At 34.5% G+C, this 20,060-nt stretch overlaps 1 protein-coding gene across 4 annotated transcripts; it reads right to left on the minus strand.

The window, feature by feature from the left end:
• Positions 1–1,804: 1,804 nt before the first annotated feature.
• On the minus strand, positions 1,805–8,330 carry LOC112275963 (putative LRR receptor-like serine/threonine-protein kinase At1g06840). 4 transcript variants are annotated; one of them, XM_090246458.1, is made up of 19 exons: positions 8,095–8,330; positions 7,529–7,970; positions 7,078–7,231; positions 6,784–6,855; positions 6,513–6,584; positions 6,220–6,363; positions 5,931–6,074; positions 5,720–5,791; positions 5,533–5,601; positions 5,339–5,404; positions 5,139–5,210; positions 4,937–5,023; positions 4,682–4,759; positions 4,027–4,544; positions 3,767–3,925; positions 3,303–3,647; positions 2,940–3,184; positions 2,680–2,814; positions 1,805–2,551 (listed from the first exon to the last, which is right to left on the minus strand). In XM_090246458.1, the coding sequence occupies exons 2-19, from the start codon at positions 7,710–7,712 to the stop codon at positions 2,204–2,206; spliced, it is 2,964 nt and encodes a 987-aa protein (XP_090102584.1). In that variant the 5' UTR covers positions 7,713–7,970; positions 8,095–8,330; the 3' UTR covers positions 1,805–2,203. The 4 variants fall into 4 exon arrangements, with proteins under 4 accessions (XP_090102584.1, XP_024362574.1, XP_090102585.1 ...); XM_024506806.3 differs by having other exon boundaries at positions 7,529–7,873; positions 8,095–8,304; XM_090246459.1 differs by having other exon boundaries at positions 8,135–8,294.
• Positions 8,331–20,060: the final 11,730 nt, after the last annotated feature.

Below are 20,060 nucleotides of genomic sequence, written 5' to 3' on the forward strand. Positions count from 1 at the left end.
ACATATCCTATTGAATCTTATTTTTCTTTGACTATAAGTGATGTCATATAAACTTTGTTTGATTTTGTAATCACATTTTTTAAGAAAAAAAATTGTTATTAGAATTTTTATTTAATATTCTTATTTGACAATCTTTAATATGGTTTCTTGAAAAAAAAGTACTTATCAATAACAAGATTTTTCTTTTCATGTGGCTTAAAAATACTATTCTCTCTTTATGAATTCTTTTTGATGTTCTTATTAAAATAAGATATCTTATTGTAATTCTAAAATTTCTTATCTATATATATGTTTAATGTATTATTAAATGTTAAACTCATATTTTTTATGAGAGTTTCTTCCTAGGTCAAATCTATTATTAAACATTATAATATGATTCTAAATTACTTTTTAAGGAGCTAATGAAGGATTTATAAATTAGAGGCAAACTTCTCATTAATGTGAGAATTACCTCATCATTTGGAACTACTGATTATGCTATTAACAATTATTTCAAATGTACTCTAAAGATATGTATGTATTTAATGACACTATCACCTTCTCTCATTGTTGAAGTATATAACTTGTCTTTTAAATACATTTTTGTTACAACATCTTATGATTCAAATATTTTTACTACTTCTATACATGCTAAATGTGGTGATGTACTAGATTGTATATGTGAAACAATATTGTTTTCTTTGCAATTCTTATTATAGTTAAAGACAAGGTATCTTATCTATCCATGTGCTTATATTCTCTACTCTTATGCTAGATAAAGCTAGGATTTTGGAAGCAATTTCAACTACCATTGGTTCTATTAATAAAAATTCTTTACTACTTACTACTTTTAGCCTTTAAAACTAATATTAGTCTATATTTTTATATTTTAAAATAGGAACCATCAAATTTTGGAAAATGATTGATATCCACCTTTTGGATCATCCTCAATATTATTAATTTGAAGTTGATTTGAGATTATTTATTAATTTATTCTTAAATAATTCAATTTTACCTTTGCTTATGGTTTGTAAGTTTCCATTTTAAGATTTAGAATTGCTTCTCATGGTTTAAAGAACTTCAAGTTCTTCATCTACCTTTTCTATTACAATAGATTGTTTTATTGTTATCATTACAATCTAATTTGTTATTTTAGCAATTTTTTTCTAAGTAAAGTATTCATTTACTCTTATATTTTTAAGGATCAAATATTTCTATAGCTTTGATACCATGTAGGAAACAACTTATGTTATATTATATGCAATCACACATTACACATTATAGTTATAAGCACCCTAGTATAATAAGGAACCTGTTTCTGGACACGGTTCTTGCTACAACTTTGCTGTGCATCCCATCTGCCTTTGCTGTCCAGTACTCTTGCAATGTTGGTTAGTCCTTGACAGCCATGAAGCAACAGATACCTATATGTTTAGCGAGAGAGAGAGAGAGAGAGACAATAATTTGAATATTCACTTGATTTTAAAAAATGTTTACATAATGAGTTTATGTATAGTAAATAAATAATATCTTCAATATTTTATGCATTTAAAAAAACACTCATAGATTTAGTTAGTGTAAATAATATTTCTAAGGCTGCAAAATAAATGTTAAAGAAGAGCTATGAAATAATGACTGGAGTTAGATCAATGGAGGGAGGGGGGTAGGGTAGGGATGGAAAGTTCATGGAATTCGGAATTCATCTTGCTTGGGGAAGGGAGTCGGCCCAGCAGCAAGCATGCAAGCAAGCTATGTATGCCATACAGACAAAGAAAAACGCAATGAAATAAAATATAAATTAACCTTAAAAAGGCAAAATTAAAAATCCAGGGACAAATGCGACAAATTATTTTATTTATTTGTTTATTTATTATTGTACACAAATTTGATCCTGGAAATAGCCATCAGGGACAAGCAGCCTCGTGGCAGAGCGAGACCTCGGGGGCTGGGTGGCGGCATATCTCCACTGCTGGTGCCTCCTCCTGGTGCCTCCTCCTGGTGCCTCCTCCTGTTTTGCCTTGCCTTGTCTTGTATTGTGCTGTGTAAAGTGGGGTCTCTAACAGTGTGCTACCCTCCCCGACCTTGTTTCTTTCCATTACAATGGGCACCACCAAATCCATGCTCTGCTTTGGGATAATTTCGTTGTATTGTCGTCCTTTCACCCGAACAATTCTTGGTGGGCTGTTTCTCCACATGTGTAAAGGCTTTGGTGCGAGATTGTGCTCTACCGGGGATCGATCTTGCCCTTGAGGGAGGCCTTCATGTCACATGACATGTCTTGCCATGAGTTGGACGATGGTTCCCCACTCGAATGAGCCTTCCTGTGACCGAGTTCGATAGAGAACGTGTCCGGATCCTCCTTCCATGAATCTGATACCTTTAACTTGTTGATGCGCCAAATGTCTTCCAGCTCTCTCACTATATCCACCATGCGGGGCCGTGCATCACTCTCATTTTGGCAGCAAGCCAATGCCAGCTTGAGTAGTGGCTCCAACCCTTGCTTCGATGGAAACGTCCCCATCTGTGGATCAGCAATCGACATTATGTCCCCCTCCTCCATGGCTCGGTTCACCTGTTCACGGGCCTATATTAGTCAATAAGCTTTGCCCTACACGACGGAATAAAGGAGATTACATTGTTCTGAGCTCAAAACAGCCTGCATGGTAAAACGATTATCTGATGCTTTAGGAAAGAGCCCACCTCTCTGACAATGTTCTTGCCGTAAGCAATGGGGAACATTCCTGTAATCAATTCCAGCAGCACAATGCCGAAACTGTAAACATCGGTCTTGTCTGTTAGCTTCTGTGTCAAAAAATACTCCGGGTCCAGATAGCCCTGCGTCAAGGCCACAAGTTGTCAAAGCTCAAAACACTAGTCCTACGCCATCAAACACATATGGCAGCTACAATTGTGACTCACTGCTATTCCAGCCATGCGCGGCTACAAGTAAAGTTACTAACCGGTGTGCCCTTGACAATGGTGGACACATGCTGTGGGGTGGCACCGTTGGGGTCAGGCATGGGCGCCAACTTCGAAAGCCCAAAGTCCGCCACCTTGGCATTATAGCGCTCGTCAAGAAGAATGTTGCTGGCTTTGATGTCCCGGTGAAATATGGGTGGGTCTGCTTCCGTATGCAGATACAGGATGCCTCGTGCAGTCCCCAGCGCTATATGTAGTCGCCTTGCGAAGCCCATAATCTCCGTCGCTGTAGTGGGATGCACACACGTACATTCTAAGCATCGGTACCTCAACACTGCATAATAAATAAAATTTAATGAATAGAATATCAAAATTAGCCTCAAACACGTGAAGATGGAGCTTACGAGTCAAGTGGTCCCGAAGTGTGCCGCCTGCCATAAACTCGTACACGAGCATCTGCTCTCCACGATCATTGCAATACCCCAGAAGGCTGACGAGATTCCGATGATGAACCCTCGAGAGCAGTTCGATCTCGGTGTAGAATTGGACTGCATTTTGCATGGAACCCTCCTCCGCGCGTTTAATGGCCACCGGAATTCCGTCAGGAAGCACGCCCTTGTACACTTTTCCATAACCGCCCTGCCCAAGTTCATTGTCTGGATTGAAATTGTTCGTAGCCCGCGAAACATCCTCAAACGTGAATCCCTTCACACCTTGAATTTTGATACCGGGCGGAAGCATCATTCCGCCTGCGAAGCACTCACGCCCACGTTTATTACATTACAGTCACCACCCAGTAACGACACGACAAGATTCTACAAACGTGATCATGTATGGATGGATGCGCAAGTGTAGGAACACTCCTCACCGTATAGCTTGCTGTTATTCCTGTTGGAGTACTTCGAGCGTCTGCGAAGTAACAAGAAGGTCAAAAGAGCTGCTAGTGCCGAGGCAACAGCCACTGCGCCAACGACAATGCCCACCACGACTCCCGTTCCCAGCCCATTCTTCTTGGCACTGCCAACTCCTGCATCATCGCATGCACGATTCACTCCAACATAATGCACCCACAATCCTTCTACATGGTGATAATAAGGAGAATGGTGCGAGAGAGAATATTTTTCATACCCCGGAAGAGATCCATGAAGTCGTAGGGTCCTGCAAAAGATACCGACCACTCTTCACCGGCAGATACATTCCATGATGCGAATTGGAAGAAGATATTGTCATATTCGGTCTGAGTGAAGGTGCTGGCGACAGCTGGGAACACCAGCAAGGTGATATCCTGGGAATACAATTGCGACACTCGAGTGGCTGCCGACAATACTACTTGATACTGCGAGATGCTCAAAGCGCGCGCGGTGAGGCCTTCGATGTAGCTAATATAGCTTGCATCGAAGTAAGTAAAACTAGGACTCTTGAGGCGGATTTTGACGGTGATCGGCACGGCGCACCCACATGTCATATTTGGCGATAATCCCCGGTTGACGGCTACTGCAGGAGAATCACATGACGTACATCCGGTTGCAAACAATAGAGGTGAGTCCCAGTATGCAAGCGGATCTGATCCCGTGCACACACGACGCTGAACCTGCGCTGTTATGTAGTTGGAATTGTTTCCGCAAAACACATCATTGCCGTCCAACCTGAATGCACTCATCGAAGGCAAGCTCGAGTTAGTCTCCAGTACCTATTTCTGCTCTGCACAGTTCCTGGGCTTACCACGTTCACGTTTAACATGTTCACTGAGACGTCAAGGAAAACGTGGAGGGGAAATACTTGCCATATTGTCTTGTTTGAGTGACTCGTCAATTCCACGGTTTTCACATCCCAGCCGGAGAAATTATTATTTTGAAGGTCACTGGCATACAATAACCGGGGTCAAAAAAAGGAAGGATCTTTTGCCGTCTCAGTGGTTGATAAGTTAATCGAGTACCTCGAGGAAGTTGGGGGAGAGTGGAGCAACGAATAAGTTGAACGCAAATATAGACAAATCTATAGAAACGCCATTTAGGGAGAACACTGCACGGGTACTTACAGGACGACAATCTGTGAATCGTTCGTGAAGCTCTTCCCGGCTCCAAAAGCTGGAATTGAACCTTCGAGGTTATTGTTCGACACATCCCTGCAAAAGCACCACTTTAAATGCTTAATGAATCTACTGTGCAGCTGCGAATCTGAGATGTTAGGAATGCAAATCAGTGCGACTTAGGTACGACAGAGGCACCTATAACACATACAAGTTTTGGATGTAATCAAGAGCTGCGTATTCCGGTGGAATTATTCCATTGAGCCGGTTGTTGCTGAAACCCCTGGCACAAGAAATATGAAAATTTTTTAGGCAATCCAACATATAAACATACTCATTGTGAAACGAATCGGAAGAATCAACACGCACAGTTTGGCTCATGGTTAATTTTGTCACGTTTGGGTGGCTTACAGTGTAATCATCTGGGAACTTATATTTGTAGGCAAGCTTCCTCTGAGGTTGTTGTAGCTCATGTCTCTGCAGACCCACTTCTAATAAGATTTCAAGCACATACCCTCGAGTAAAATAAATTATCGACGATCTCACACAGGACCACCTCAGAAACGGTGAGCATTGAGATGCGATTCACGTGACATGCTACTCACATGAAAGTCAGGTTTGACATGTCTTGGATGTTGGGCACAGTATCCGTTATTGAACAGTTCCGTAAGCTCCTGGAATTGATATATTGTATCACGTCAACACCAAAATCGAACTGGAGAGTCGTGCAATGAAGCTGAAGAAATGCAAATATGAATTCCAGAGCAATGGGATGAATTTTAGAATGCTCACAGTTTGATGAGTGTCGGGATCCGCGCCCAAGCAACTGGAAGAGAGGAGCCAATAGGATTGTCATCCAATTGTCTGCAAAATTGAGCGTAGAACAACATACAGAGATACATAAGATAGACCCATGTCTCAGAAAAGCAAAGGCAATCGTGGCCTGGGATCACTAAGATGAGTGACGAAGATAGATCCATGTTCGCATGTCAGTGGTCCTTACATGATAGTGAGTGCCGGGGCATTGGCAAGAGCCACGGGCAGCGGGCCTCTTATAAGGTTGTGATCCAAAATAAGATGGTTGAGGCGGCCTAGTCTACCCAAGTCCGGCGGAATGACATCACTGAAGGAATTGTTGTTCATGTGCCTGCAGCCAACAAGAAAGACTAAGGTTTCACCAATCCGAAAAAACAGGAAACAACATCAACACGGGTGAAACTGGGAGACCAAAAGATTTTTCCAATTCACAGATTTATTGAGGATGGATTAGCATTTCGGTAGGCGACACTCACAAATGTCTCACTGACGTTAGGTTGCCAAACTCCGCAGGTATGGGTCCCGACAGCCGATTGGCATCGACCTGAAAACGGGTCATATTGGTAAGGCCTCCAAGCTCAGGTGGAAGGCTACCTTCCAACCGATTGTCATTCACCAAGCTGTCATTTCCCACACCAGTTCAACAATTGGGTTTCTCGTTATAACAACTTTGCATGTACAGAGCACTCATTCAATCGCTGAAGCGGTTAGTGATAAGCCAATTCTTAGCATGTTCACAGTAAATCTGGAGAAAGAACCTGAAACTTACAATAGTCTAAGGTTGCGCAACTTGCCAAGATCAGATGGGATGGTTCCCGTCAAACCCGTATTCATCACGTTCCTGTCAAGCAGGATTTCAAACGACAATGAGGCGCACAGCAACATGAATGACTACCAAAAAATAAACTCGAGAGGTTATGGCTATGTGGAATGATGAATCAAGACTGCAAAGTTATGTGAACCTCAGCTAGGATACACAAAAATCAACTTGAGTTGAACGAATTGTTCAGAATCCATTGAGTATTGAGTACATCACTCACAATCGTAGAAGGCGCGATAAATTTCCTAACTCGGGCACCAAGGTTCCCCGCAAATTATAATTCATAGCTCGTCTGTAATATTGCACATAACGTGTCCAAGTAAGCGTGTCAGCATACCAAGACAGTGACAAGACAGAATCCTAATGCGGCTAAATTAGTTCTCTTGAGTAAAACTTATGCATCCAAACCATAAACTTCAGAATGTGTCCCAACAGTAGTAGAATGTGTAGAGCAAGGTGAGAGATGGCTAGGCTTTGATGTAAAGTGACGATTGAGAGAAAGAGTAGGCCTTACATTTCGATGACATGCGACACATTGGTAGTTCTATCAGCGACGTCGCAATAAATTCCTTGCCATTCAGGGGGACCGCAGGGATTGTTTCCTATCCAGCTGCTTAGCTTGCCGTCAGGGTCTGGCTGGGCCTTCTTAAATGCCAAGAGCGCCGCAGCTGCAGTCAGTGCACATTTTTTACGCTGTAGGGTTAATTCGTCCAGTACCACGCAGACCCATTCAGTTATGGGCAGACGCATACAAAGAACTTTACCCACTTGACACTAGGAATTACAGAAACCTCACATCAATAAAGGGTCAGATTCACTCCTCCTTAGAAGTCGGGGCTACGACCGAGGCCTTTACTGTGTGTCTTAGTCTGCTCTAAATTTTGGAAATTACAGTTTCATCCACATGTTGTGATATTCGTGCGCCAAAGACAAGGTACGTGTTATGTGTACTGTGTAAGACTTACTCTCAACAGAATCCGAGAGCGCCACTGCACTGAACAACGCCGACAGGTTTAACAGGCTAATGAACATGATCAGGAAAACCACCCTCATCTTTGACGCCATCCAGCTCCTTGCCCTTCTCAGTTTCATTTGCTGTCCAGTGTAGTGTAAATCAATTCTTGTGGCTCTGCCTGCTACCGCTATCATGTGCTGATTTTTTTTCACTTCGACCCCAGATCGAAGTTTTGCTTGGCTACTACTCAACAGGATGACCCACGCCGCTTCTTAGAAAATGGACCACCTCTAGTTTTGCGACTGTCCAGAAAAATCCTTGCTCCTTACTCGACATGAGAAAGATCTTCCAAAGGCTATGGGTAGCACGATGTGTGAGGTGAGTGTGTGGGGGAACCGAAGAAAAATTGCAACGAATAAATAAAATGAAGAACGCTTCATTTCTCCTCAAATCTGCAGTTGGAAAACTTCAGTCGAGTGGAGATAAAATGATACACTCTGATCAGAGAATCCTGAACTATCCTACTAACGAGTGCTGGAGAAACGACGAAGTCACATGTAGAGAAGCGGCAAGCACCTGATGCAATGTGATGGTATGGTATGGTATGCAAAAGTACCGGAAGCGTGAATTTGAATTGAAACCAGGCGGGTCAGGAATAGAAGTTTTGAATGCAAGGTACTAACAGTGCCGGGATGGATTAAAGACAGGGTTGTAAGTGGAGGTGAAGGGAGCGAACGGCGGAGGGAGAGGGGGATAAGAAGGGAGAACGGCACGCAGCGTGAAACGACGCAAAGAGAGAGAAACCCAGGGTAGAAGGAAGGGTGCAAAGGAAGGAGGCACCGAGGAGGAAGTCCCAGCCTGATTCCTGAGGAAGCGTGGAAATGCGTGGTCAAACTGACTTTACTCGGGGCTCGTAACCAGTCCGCCAGGAGTCCACAATCAACAGGAGTAGAATAATCCAATTCGTGGTCACACTTGGAAATCCTGTGGCACAAGTGAGAGCATACGTCCCGGTGCACTTGCAAGAAGTGATAGCACGCCGAGAGGGTAGACCCACCACTTCATCACGGAGTCCATGCGAGGGCACTTTTGGGGGATGCATCGGACCACGGCGATGAATTTGGTGATGCGGTTGCAACCTTCGCACGCATGTGCGATATTTTTTCTTTTGGGGGGGGGGGGGACGCAGAAAGGGAAGGGGGAAGGGAAGGGAAGTCATGTCCTGGAGAGGTGTGGCCTTGTTTGTTGACTTGGCCATAGGGATGAGAGAGAGAGAGCAAGAGCGAGCCCTGATGCCAGGAAAGCCATCGAGAGCGAGAGCGCCATGAAAGTCATGAAAGCTATTACTACCCCCTCCTCTCTCTCTGTCCAGGGAAAGGAAAAGGGCTGGGGGAGGAGCTTTCCGGGTGGGTTTCACTCTCTCTCCTCCTCCTCCCCCCTTGGGTCGGATCAGAGTATGGCTCGACCCCCCCCCCCCCCCCCCCACCACTTTAGACGACGCAGTCGCCTTCCGCTCACTCGCTCGCTCACTCACTCAATCGGCTTGGACTCCATTCTATTCCCTGCCTGGCAGTCCGTCCCCCTCCCCCTTTAGGATCTCGTAGATGTGATGTGGCATTAGCAGCCTCGGCGCCGCCACCCCCACCTCCTCCCCCACTCTCCCACTGTCTGCCTCTTCTGATTTGTCCCACTTTATACTCCATTTTCACTGATACATACAGTGACAAACAAAACCGAGTACAAAATCTGAAGTGCCAACTTTCAAGAGCAATTACAGAAATTTCAATGATTGCTTTATAAATCTGAAAGTTACATGGAATAATACACACAGTCTTGTACACATGTACAAAGTTGCACATCAAATTGATAATTAAACATCCTTCTACAAAGTCAAATCAACAACTATGTCTTGTACTCAGTATTGTTCAAAGAAAATCTTCAAACTTCAATATTTAGTCCAATAACCTTTTGCTTCCAAAACAGCTGAAATCCTTCTTGGCATACTTTTGTATAGTTTCTCACAATCTTTTGCATCAAAACTAGGGTAAATACTACAAACATTCTCCCACAATTCTTGAACACTTCTTGGCCTTGGAGTGACTTGGCTTAAACGCTGTTTGAGAAGGGCCCAAAAATGTTCCATTGGATTCAAATCTGGAGATTGAGCTGGCCATCGAAGGAACTCAAATGGTTGTGAAGAGAGCCAAAACTGAACACTTTTTGCCATATGTTTGGGATCATTATCATGTTGAAAAACCACCTTAGTAGGATCTAAGTTGTAATTCTGTGTGGTACTTTGTAAGTAGGTTTCTAAAATTTTTTTGTACAAGTGTTGCTCCATTCTACCTTCAATTTGATACCAAGCACCCGGCCCAAAAGTAGTCATATAATCCCAAATCATAATTGAACCACCACCATGTTTGATAGTTTGACTAACATGTTTAGGTCCAAGTCGTTCTCCTTCTCTCATCCAACACTAAGACCTACCATCTGAGTTGATTAGGTTAATCTTTGTCTCATCACTGAAAATAACCCGTCTCCAATCATCAACGGTCCAATTTTTGTATTTATGAGCAAAACTCAACCTTGCAAGAACATGTCTTTTGGCAAGTAGAGGCTTCTTTTGTTGCACACAAGCACCCAAACCAGCTTCTCTCAAACCACGCCTCAAGGTGATGTCTGAGAAGTGTTTACCTGTTTTTTCTCGAAGTTGTTTTGCAGCTGCACTTGCCGTTTTGAGACAACCAGTAGTGACAAGGTGTATACCAAGTCGCTTCTCTTACTCTCCTAAAACCTTTGGACGTCCTCCTCTTTGCTTTTCTATTTCACCACTAATCTCCGTCCTCAGATGAGCTACTGAAGACTGACTCATTCCAAGTGAGTCTGCAACTTTTCTTGTAGAAACACCACTCCTAAGCTGCACCAATGCTTGGTGCTTCAATGATTCACACAACCGAGGCATAGAGATACAATTGACAAATCAACTTTCACTATAGATAGTACACAACAAGAGCAATACAACAAACAAAAAATGCCCTCAAATCTTGCAACAAGGAGTGTACATTGAAATTTCGAAATTCAGCAAGAAGAAGCAACCAAAACTGAGTACGCACATCTGTGTGCTTCTACAACACTTTTCTCATAAACCCTACCTCAAATGATAATGAGATTTTTCATCCATGTAGAGGATTGGATGAATACACACAATAAAAAAGTAATTCTATCAATTGACTTATGTGTCAGTTGGAAGGATCAATGAACTATGAGTGTTTAGATTTTGTACTCGGTTTTGTTTGTCACTGTACATTTTGATTTATCAATATATTTTGAATGGTCTTGGCTTGCTATTGACGATGCAATTGCCCGGTATGTATCATTCTTGGATATTTTGTATGGATAATTCATATCCAAGAAAAGATATTAATATTCTAGAAATCAAAGTTACTTAAATGCAATGAAATTTGACATGTTAAGTTCCAAACTAAATAGCTTATATTGTTACCTACATCACTTTATTTAATTTTTTAAATATGGCTTGCTAAAATTCTATTTTTAAAAATACTTCAAATGTATACTATTAATATTAATAGAATGTAATATGTATGTTAAAATTATTTAAATTAAAAATTGGGTGTGTTTGTAATCATTGTTTTTAAATTTTTATGTAGGTGAATATTTTGTTGACCTTTGTTAATTTTAATATGTATAAAATATTTGATTGCACTTTAAAATTGGCTAGAATTACATTGAATTCAATTGCTTTGCTTTTGCATTTCTGACCAAGACATCAGCAGGTAACTAAGATAGTTCAAGTTTTTGCAACATACATAAGTATAGTTTTTTTAATAATTATTTTGTTGTTTTACAAATTCTAGGTTACAGATATTAGTTAAAACTAAAGCATTATACTCTAATGGTAATAAATAATTAAGAGAAATAATAAAATCTTAAAAGTCTTTTGTAAGACTTTGACATTAAATATAACATGAAATGGGAATTAAAATGAAACAAAAGACAAATTTTAAAAAAATCACTGTTTATAATTCTAAAAAATTCTAAAGTTATGCTTAGCATTGAACTAAATTGCTATAAATGTATTTATTTGCATTTGATTTCATCTTCTAAAAAAAAAAATAATATGACTAATTTATAACTTAAGTACTTATTTTCCAAACAATACTTAATATTCAAGTTATCTTAGAAATTATGAAACTTTTTTTTATTGTGTTATGAAAAAATAAAATAAAATAAGAAATTTCCATTAATTCTTAAAACAAATGCCAGCTATTTCAAATATTTAAATGCAAATTATTCATGTTAAAATATTACTCATTACACACATATACAATAATAAATAAATTAAAAAAAGGATTTTATTTAAATCATAGATTTAAAATAATTACTAAAAACATTTAAGAAAAAGAAAGAAAAAGAAACTCAAATCAGGCTTTTAAAAAACATATAGTTTTTTTTTTTTTTTTTTTTTTTCAATTGATGAATATTATTTTATGAATATTAGAATTCTGAAAGGCGAATTAATTTTTTAAAATTTTGTATAATAGGAAATATTTTATAAATATTTTTAGTTGTTAGAAAATTAAATAATTATAGTTCAAATTTAAATAATTTGATTTCTTATAATGATAAAATTTACAGTTTTAATACTTTAATTAAATTAGCATAATATACATCTTATTGTGCATAATTATACTTGAAATTTACTAGAACAATATTATTTTTATTTTCTTTTATTATTTTTATATTTATCAAACTGAAAATTTATTTATTATATGAAAAATACTCATATTTTATATAAACCTCATTATATTAAATTAAGTTATAATTATGATGATAGTATAAATTTAATCATGTGTATTTATTTTTCAAAATTTGATTATTTAGTTTATTAAAATTATATGTATCGAGTTTTTATTAGAAACTAAAAATAAAACATAAAATATTATTTCAAAGTACGTTTTGATTGATTTAAAAGCTATGTTGTTTTATAGTTTTAAATTTTTAAAATTGATAATATGTTCAGATTAAATTATAATATATTAAAAATTAATAAAAGAATTAGAATTTAATGTAAATTAATTCATACTATTATAAAATATTAAGACTTTAAGAAGAAATATTCTTTCAAATTCAAAGAATTCAATCTAATGACTTCTAAGAAGTTAAGCTTATTAATAAAGTTTATGTAGAAAGTGATTAAACTTAACCATCTCAAGTTGAGTTCATAGAAACTTAATTCTTTATGTAATTATATGTTGGTTTTATTTAGATTAAAAAAATAAATAAACTAGATTTAATTTTACTTATATTTTGTTTTTTCAAGAAAAGACATGAAACATTTTATATTTTAAGTTATAATATCTAAAATTAGTAATAATAAAATTAATTAATCTTATTCTAATATTATAATTTTGATAATTGATTAAAAAGATAAAATAAAATAAAGTTGTATTTATTTAGAATTTTTTATATTTAAAATATTTAAAACTTTTGATCCAAGAGTTATATAAGTAGGCCTAAATATTTTTACAATTCAACAAAAATACCAATGTCTTCTTAACACATATATTTAAAAGTGGCAAACATGTAAATTATTGCAATATGTTTTAAAACTCTTATTGAGTAAAAAAAAGACTAGTTGTTGTGAAGAAAGTTTGTACTTTTATTGTAGAGAACCTAAGTACATTACTCAATATTGTTCAAAGAAGTAATGCAACTAAAAATTAAAGAGTATAGCTATCTAAGGAAAAAATATGTTGGAAAATAAGTTTGTTAAGCTACAATAGGAACTATATAACTAGAGTCTTGTCCAATACCTAATAAAGATTTTATTTTTTAATTAGAACCTTTTCTTTGTATTATAATAGATGTTTCTTTAAGGCCTAAAAATCACATAGCCTCAATCTTATTAGATTCAAGAGCCTTAACTTATTTCTTATATGAAGAGTTTGTTAAAAGACATAACATACTTTTAATTAAAAAAAACTATACATATACATGTAGAAGTTATAAATGATTATCTATTATCTTTTAGAAATATTAATTATAAAATTATATCTAAAAATATAAAAAAATAGTCATAATAGCTATGAAATATTTAATATATTTAGATATCTATCTAATTTAGTCATTTTAGATTTATTTTGGCTATAAAAGTAAGAGAATTATCCTAGTGCAAGCTAAGATATATAGGTACAAGACTTTTTTTGTATGTTGCCAAAAAAATGTTATTTTTTACTATTTATGCCATATCCATTTGTTATGGTGAAAAGACTTCAAATGACATTCTAAGCTAATATTAAGATTATTAAGATATTTTTAAAAAATAATATGCTAATAATGTTTTAGAATATTATTCATATGATTGTTCAATGAACATTCAAGAAGGAACTAAATGGCCATTTGGATCAATCTAAAATTTATCAAAATATTTGTTAGCTAAATTCAAAAAATATATTAATAAGAAATTAAGAAAGAATTTTATATGCCATTCAAAATTTTTAGTAGAAATTCCTATCTTATTTGTGAAGAAAAAAGATGGATTACCATGGATGTGTATAGATAATCAAAGATTCAAGAAGATTGCCATCAAGAATAAATATTCTCTATTTTTGATATCCAAGCTTTTTGATCAATTGGATGAAGTTGAGATATATAAAATAATAGATCTACAAAGAGCATACTATTTGGTATACATCAAAGTAAAAAATATTTCATATTTATTGAGATTTATAATTTATTATTAAATTTCTTATAAAGAGATTTTTTCCATTTGAAGCCCCACTTATATATTTGGCTTGTAAAGACAAACTTAAGTAGAATAAAGAATTTGAACAAAAATTTAAAGATTTTGAAATAAATTTTATTTTTATACCAAATTTATATTGTGTCAACTTTTTTAAAGAAATTTTTATAAAAATTAATAAATTAGACTTTTTCTTTGGTGTAATATTGCTAAAAATAGGAATAAATAAAAAAATTTATCTAATAAATTTTTATTTGAGAAAAGTTGTAATAGTCGAGATCAAATAGGAGATCCATAAAAAAAACTTTTTGGCATCATTGATTCATTTTAAGAATAGAATTATTATTTGGGAAGCACTTTTAGTCTAAAAAATATTTATATAGATAATAAGAAGCTTAAGTACTTTTAGTCAATATGTATTTTGAATTTTTATCAAGTCCATTAAAATATATTCTTATCAAGATTTATATTCAATATTGCTTATCAATAAAAAAAAGAATAAGATTTATCAAATGTCTTTTTTAGATGTTCTTGTCTTGTACTAAAAGAAGAAGTTGTAGCTTTTAATTAACAACAAATAAGTTTTTTGAAGCCAAAGTAATTTTATCTTTGAGAAATAAAATCAATATTGATTTTTGATTCAATTTTTATCAATCAAGTCCAATTAAATATGTCATTAAATCCTTTAATTTGTGATACTAAAAAAAATCTTCTAAATTTTATGATACTTTTTAGTTTGAATTCAAAAATAATATACTTTATTTCAAGGGATACTTATATATTTTAGAAAGTGAAGTATAAAAAGATGTTCTTTAAGTTTGTCAATAAATTTTCAACTACAAGATATTTTATATATAATAAGATCTTGGAATTAATCTTGAAAGATTTTTTTGGCATCAAATTAAGAATACAGTTAGAAATTTTTTATAATTATGTAGTATTTGTTTAAGATCACAAACTTCTCAACATCAACCTTATGGATTTTTTCAACCACTACCTATATTAAAATAATTGTAATCTTTTGTTTCTATGGATTTTATCATGGATCTTTTAATCTCAAATTCTTATGACTCTATATCCATAATATTAGATTATTTTACTAAGATGGTATATTTTATATTATATATAAAATCTATTATATATAAATAAATAATTAATTTTTTATAATATTTATTACTATCATGGATTATAAAAAAATATTATATTTGATAGAAGAATTAAATTTATATTGATGTTTTAGAAAATATTTTTAAGATATTGAAGGTGGACATAAAATTATCTTTGAATTTTCATCTTTAAGGTGATAGATAAATAGAATGGATGAATGAAGTTTTAAAGAAATATTTGAAATATATTATTAACTACCATTGATATGATTATACAATTCTTTTGCTATTAGCAAAGTTCTTTTATAATAATAAGGTATATTTTATTTTTTAATAAATACTTTTTATATTAATTATGATTATTATCTATGAATTTGTACTTTTAAATTTTCAAAAGTTAATAATTATGTGATAGATGATTTGATAAATTTTTCATTATTATTGCATGCAATAATAAAGACACAATTAAAGAAAATAGAAGAATAATAAAATATCAAAGAAAATGCTTATTATAAGAAATAACTTCAATTTCAGATTGATAATATGGTATAGTTACTTCATTGTTATATCAAGACTAATCGCCTTTGTAATAAGTTGGATTATCAAAGACTTAGATTATTTTTTATTTCTAAACATATCAACCTAATTATTTATTAATTACACCTATAAGAATCTATAAAGGTATATTTTATATTTCATGTGTCTTTTTTTGAACCCTAGAAGACAATAAATATATTAAAAAGAAGACAAATGCAATCTTCTCCTATAAAAGTGGATAATAATTAAAAATTTGATATAAAAGAAGTTTCAAAAAGACTCATGGTAGTACCAAAATAAAGTAAAATATCTTGTATATTTTTATAAATATGATATTAGTGAATGCATATAGAAGCTAGTTAAAAACCTTAAAAATGCAATAAAGAAAATTGATGTTTTTTGTCAAAATTCATCAAAACGAAGTCAAAGAGTCAAAAAATTCTTTATTAAAAAAAAACAAGGATGGAAAAAGATTATATTCTATCTTCTATGCTTATTTGTGATTTTTATATATTAAAAATTTAAAATAATGAAGAATCAATAACTAATACATTCAGCTTAAAAGTCCTAATACTTCTATTTTGTCATCTTTTTATGAGAGAAGTCTCACTTATTTATTTATCTTTATCATGTTCATGTCCTTGACAGATTAACAAGAGTACACTAACAATATCAGAGCTTTGTTTAATCTTGATTAAGAGTAGATTACCCTTTTTTCTTGATAAGACATAAGTATATTAGAAGTTGCGGATTACCCTCTTCTAAACTGATATTATCCTTAGTATTTTCTTTGTTTTCAAGTCCTCTCTTCTATTTGTCTTGAGCGATATTAGACATCTTCTCTTTTCTAAGTGTTATCATGGCAGAAATTGTTGAAATGAAGAGTACAATGGTTCAAATGCAAGAGCAATTGAGGGAGTTAATGCTTTGTGATGCATCAACTAAATTTACCACCACAAGAAGCAACAAGATTGGCAGGAAGTGAAGATATAAAATTGATTGGAGCTGCTTCAATATCTGCACCAAATCATGCCCCTTTTCCTATGGTGGAATGCCCTTCTAGTGTGAGAGAATTAAGAATTGCCCTACCCGAGAAGTTAGATGGCACCAAATCTAATTTTTGAGGATTTATCAATCAAGTACAAATTATGATTGAACTTCAATCCCAAAGCTATCTAACTCCAGGATCGCAAGTTAAATTAATTGATATACTTCTTTCATGTTCAGTATTATCATGGTTTTTATCTTTTCTTGAATGACAAGATCCAATATTAGATAATCTAGATGCTATTTTAGTGGAGTTTTGATCTATGTATGGAAAATATAATGTAATTCGTGTTGCAACCAATAAGATCCGTATTTTACGATAAGATAATCGATCAATAACGTTGTATGCTTCACAATTTTGACAACTTGTAATTAATATCAAGTGAAATGATGCTGCACTTATTAGCCAATTTCTCTACAGATTACAATATGAAGTAAAAAAATTAATGCTCAACTTACTTGATCCTCAAACATTAAGTCAAGCAATTGACTTTGCTATGAAGTGCGACAATTGCCTTTCTGAATTCTGATCTGAGAACCATACAAGTGGACCTCAACGTTACTATAATTCAATGGCAACACCAACACCTCTTCAACACATATATTCGAAAGTAGAGGATATGTAAATTGATGCAGTAAGTTTCAAACTTCTTACTAGCAAGAAAAGACTCGTTATTGTTGTCAAGAAGGATTGTGCTTATATTGTGGAGAACCTAAGCACAATGCTCAACATTGTCCAAAGAAGCAACACAACCATAAAATGAGAAGTACGGCGATCAAAAAAGATAGCATATTGGAAAACAAATTTTTCCAGCTAGAATAGGGATCATGCTGTTGCAACCTTGTACAACGCCCAGTGAAGGTCCTATCCTCTCCTCAGAACCCTCTTCATATTTTATGATAAATATTATTCTAGGACCTAAACATCTCAAAGCCTCTGCCTTGCTAGATTCAATAGCCTCAACATATTTCTTAGATGAAAAATTTGCTAAAAGATATATTATATTTTTAGTAAAGAAAACTAAAGCTATTTATGTAGAAGTCATAGATGGTCTTCCGTTGTCATCAAGAGATATTACTCATGAAATCCTTCCTACAGAAATAGTAACTAATGGTCATAGTAGCTTTATAATATTTAATATCATTAAATCTCCTTCTAAACCAATCATTTTAGCTTTATCATGGCTAAAAAAATATAACCCTAAAATATTTTAGACTTCTTGTAGTCTTGAATTTTTTGAAAGTATAATTAAGAGTGTAGTTAATTAAGTAAAAAGACATAAGTCTAATATAATTAAACCTATATTTGTAGATGCAAGTGCTTTCTTGCATGCTGCAAAAGAAGGATCACCTTGTGTCATTTATGCCACACCTATTTCTACTGGTGGAAAGACTTCAAGTGGTATTCCAAGCCAATATCAAGATTTTCAAGATATATTTGAGAAGAATAATGTGGATACTCTTCCAGAACATCATTCCTATGACAACTCAATTGACCTTCAAGAAGGAGCACAACCGCATTTTGGACCAATCTATAATTTATCTCAAAATAAATTAGCTGAATTCAAGGAATATATTGAAGAGAATTTGGCAAAGAATTTCATACGCCATTTCAAATCTCCAGCAAGAGCTCCAATTTTATTTATAAAGAAAAAAGATGGATCATTATGGATGTATGTTGATTATCGAGGACTCAACAAAATCACTATCAAAAACAGGTACATACTACTTTTGATATCTAGACTTCTTGATCAGTTTAATCAAGCTAAGATCTATACAAAAATAGATCTACGGAGAGCATATAATTTGGTACGCATCAAAGAAGGAGATGAATGGAAGACTACATTTCGAACAAGGTATGGATATTTCGAATAGAACGTCATGCCTTTTGGACTTACAAATGCACTAGAAACATTCCAACATCTAATGAATGATGTCTTTCTAGAGTTTTTAGATGATTTTGTTATCTATTAAGTAGACGACATCTTAATCTATTTTAAGAACCCAGTAGAATATAAACTTTATGTTCGCCAAGTATTACAAAAACTAAGAGATGCAGGATTCTATGCTAAGATAGAAAAGTATGTATTTCACACTACTCAAGTCGACTTCTTAGGATACATCATTTCAAATGATGGACTAATGATGGATCCTAAGAAAGTTCAAACTATTATGGATTGGAAGATCCCAAAAACGGTAAGAGATGTTTGATGCTTTTTTAGATTTACTAACTACTATCGGATCTTCATCAAAGACTTCTCTCAAGTTGTAGCTCCACTTACACATTTGACTTGCAAAGCCAAACTTCAATGGAATCAAGAAGCAGAGGTAGCATTTGAAGCTTTGAAGACAGCCTTTGTTTTTGCACCAATCTAGTATCGCGTTGATTTTTTTAAGCCATTTTTTATGGAAACAGATATATCAGACTTTGCTTTGGGTGTTGTATTGTCACAAATGGGAATAGATGATAAACTTCATCCAATAGCTTTTCATTCCAGAAAATTTTCAGCAGCAGTGATCAACTACGAGATCCACGATAAAGAACTTCTTACAATCATGGATTTGTTTAAAAAATGGTGCCATTATCTAGAAGGTGCTTCTAGTCCAATCACAATGTATATGGATCACAAGAACCTTGAATATTTTATGTCAGCACATGTTTTGAATCGTTGTTGAGTCCATTAGAATATGTCTTTGTCAAGATTCAAATTCAAGACCACTTACCGACCAAGAAAACAACAAGGTTTGTCAGATGCACTCTCTACAGGATCTTATCTTTCACAAAAGGAAGGAGATGCTACTTTTGATCAACAATGAATAATTCTCTTGAAGCTAGAGCATCTTCATCTTTGAGCAATGAAATCAATACTAATTGTTGATTCAACTTTCATTAAGCAAGTTTAGTCAAGTATGTCTTCTGATCCTCTTATTCATGATATGAAGAGAAATCCTTCAAAGTCTCATGATACTTCCAAGTTTGAATTCAAGAAGAATCTACTATATTTTAAAGGAGGCCTATAAATTCCAGAAGGTGAAACTCGATTACATGTTCTTCAAGCTTGTCATGACTTTCAAGCAGTAGGACATTT

The sequence above is a fragment of the Physcomitrium patens genome, chromosome 23 (assembly GCF_059467195.1).
Source record: "Physcomitrium patens ecotype Gransden chromosome 23, ASM5946719v1, whole genome shotgun sequence".
NCBI lineage: Eukaryota > Viridiplantae > Streptophyta > Bryopsida > Funariales > Funariaceae > Physcomitrium > Physcomitrium patens.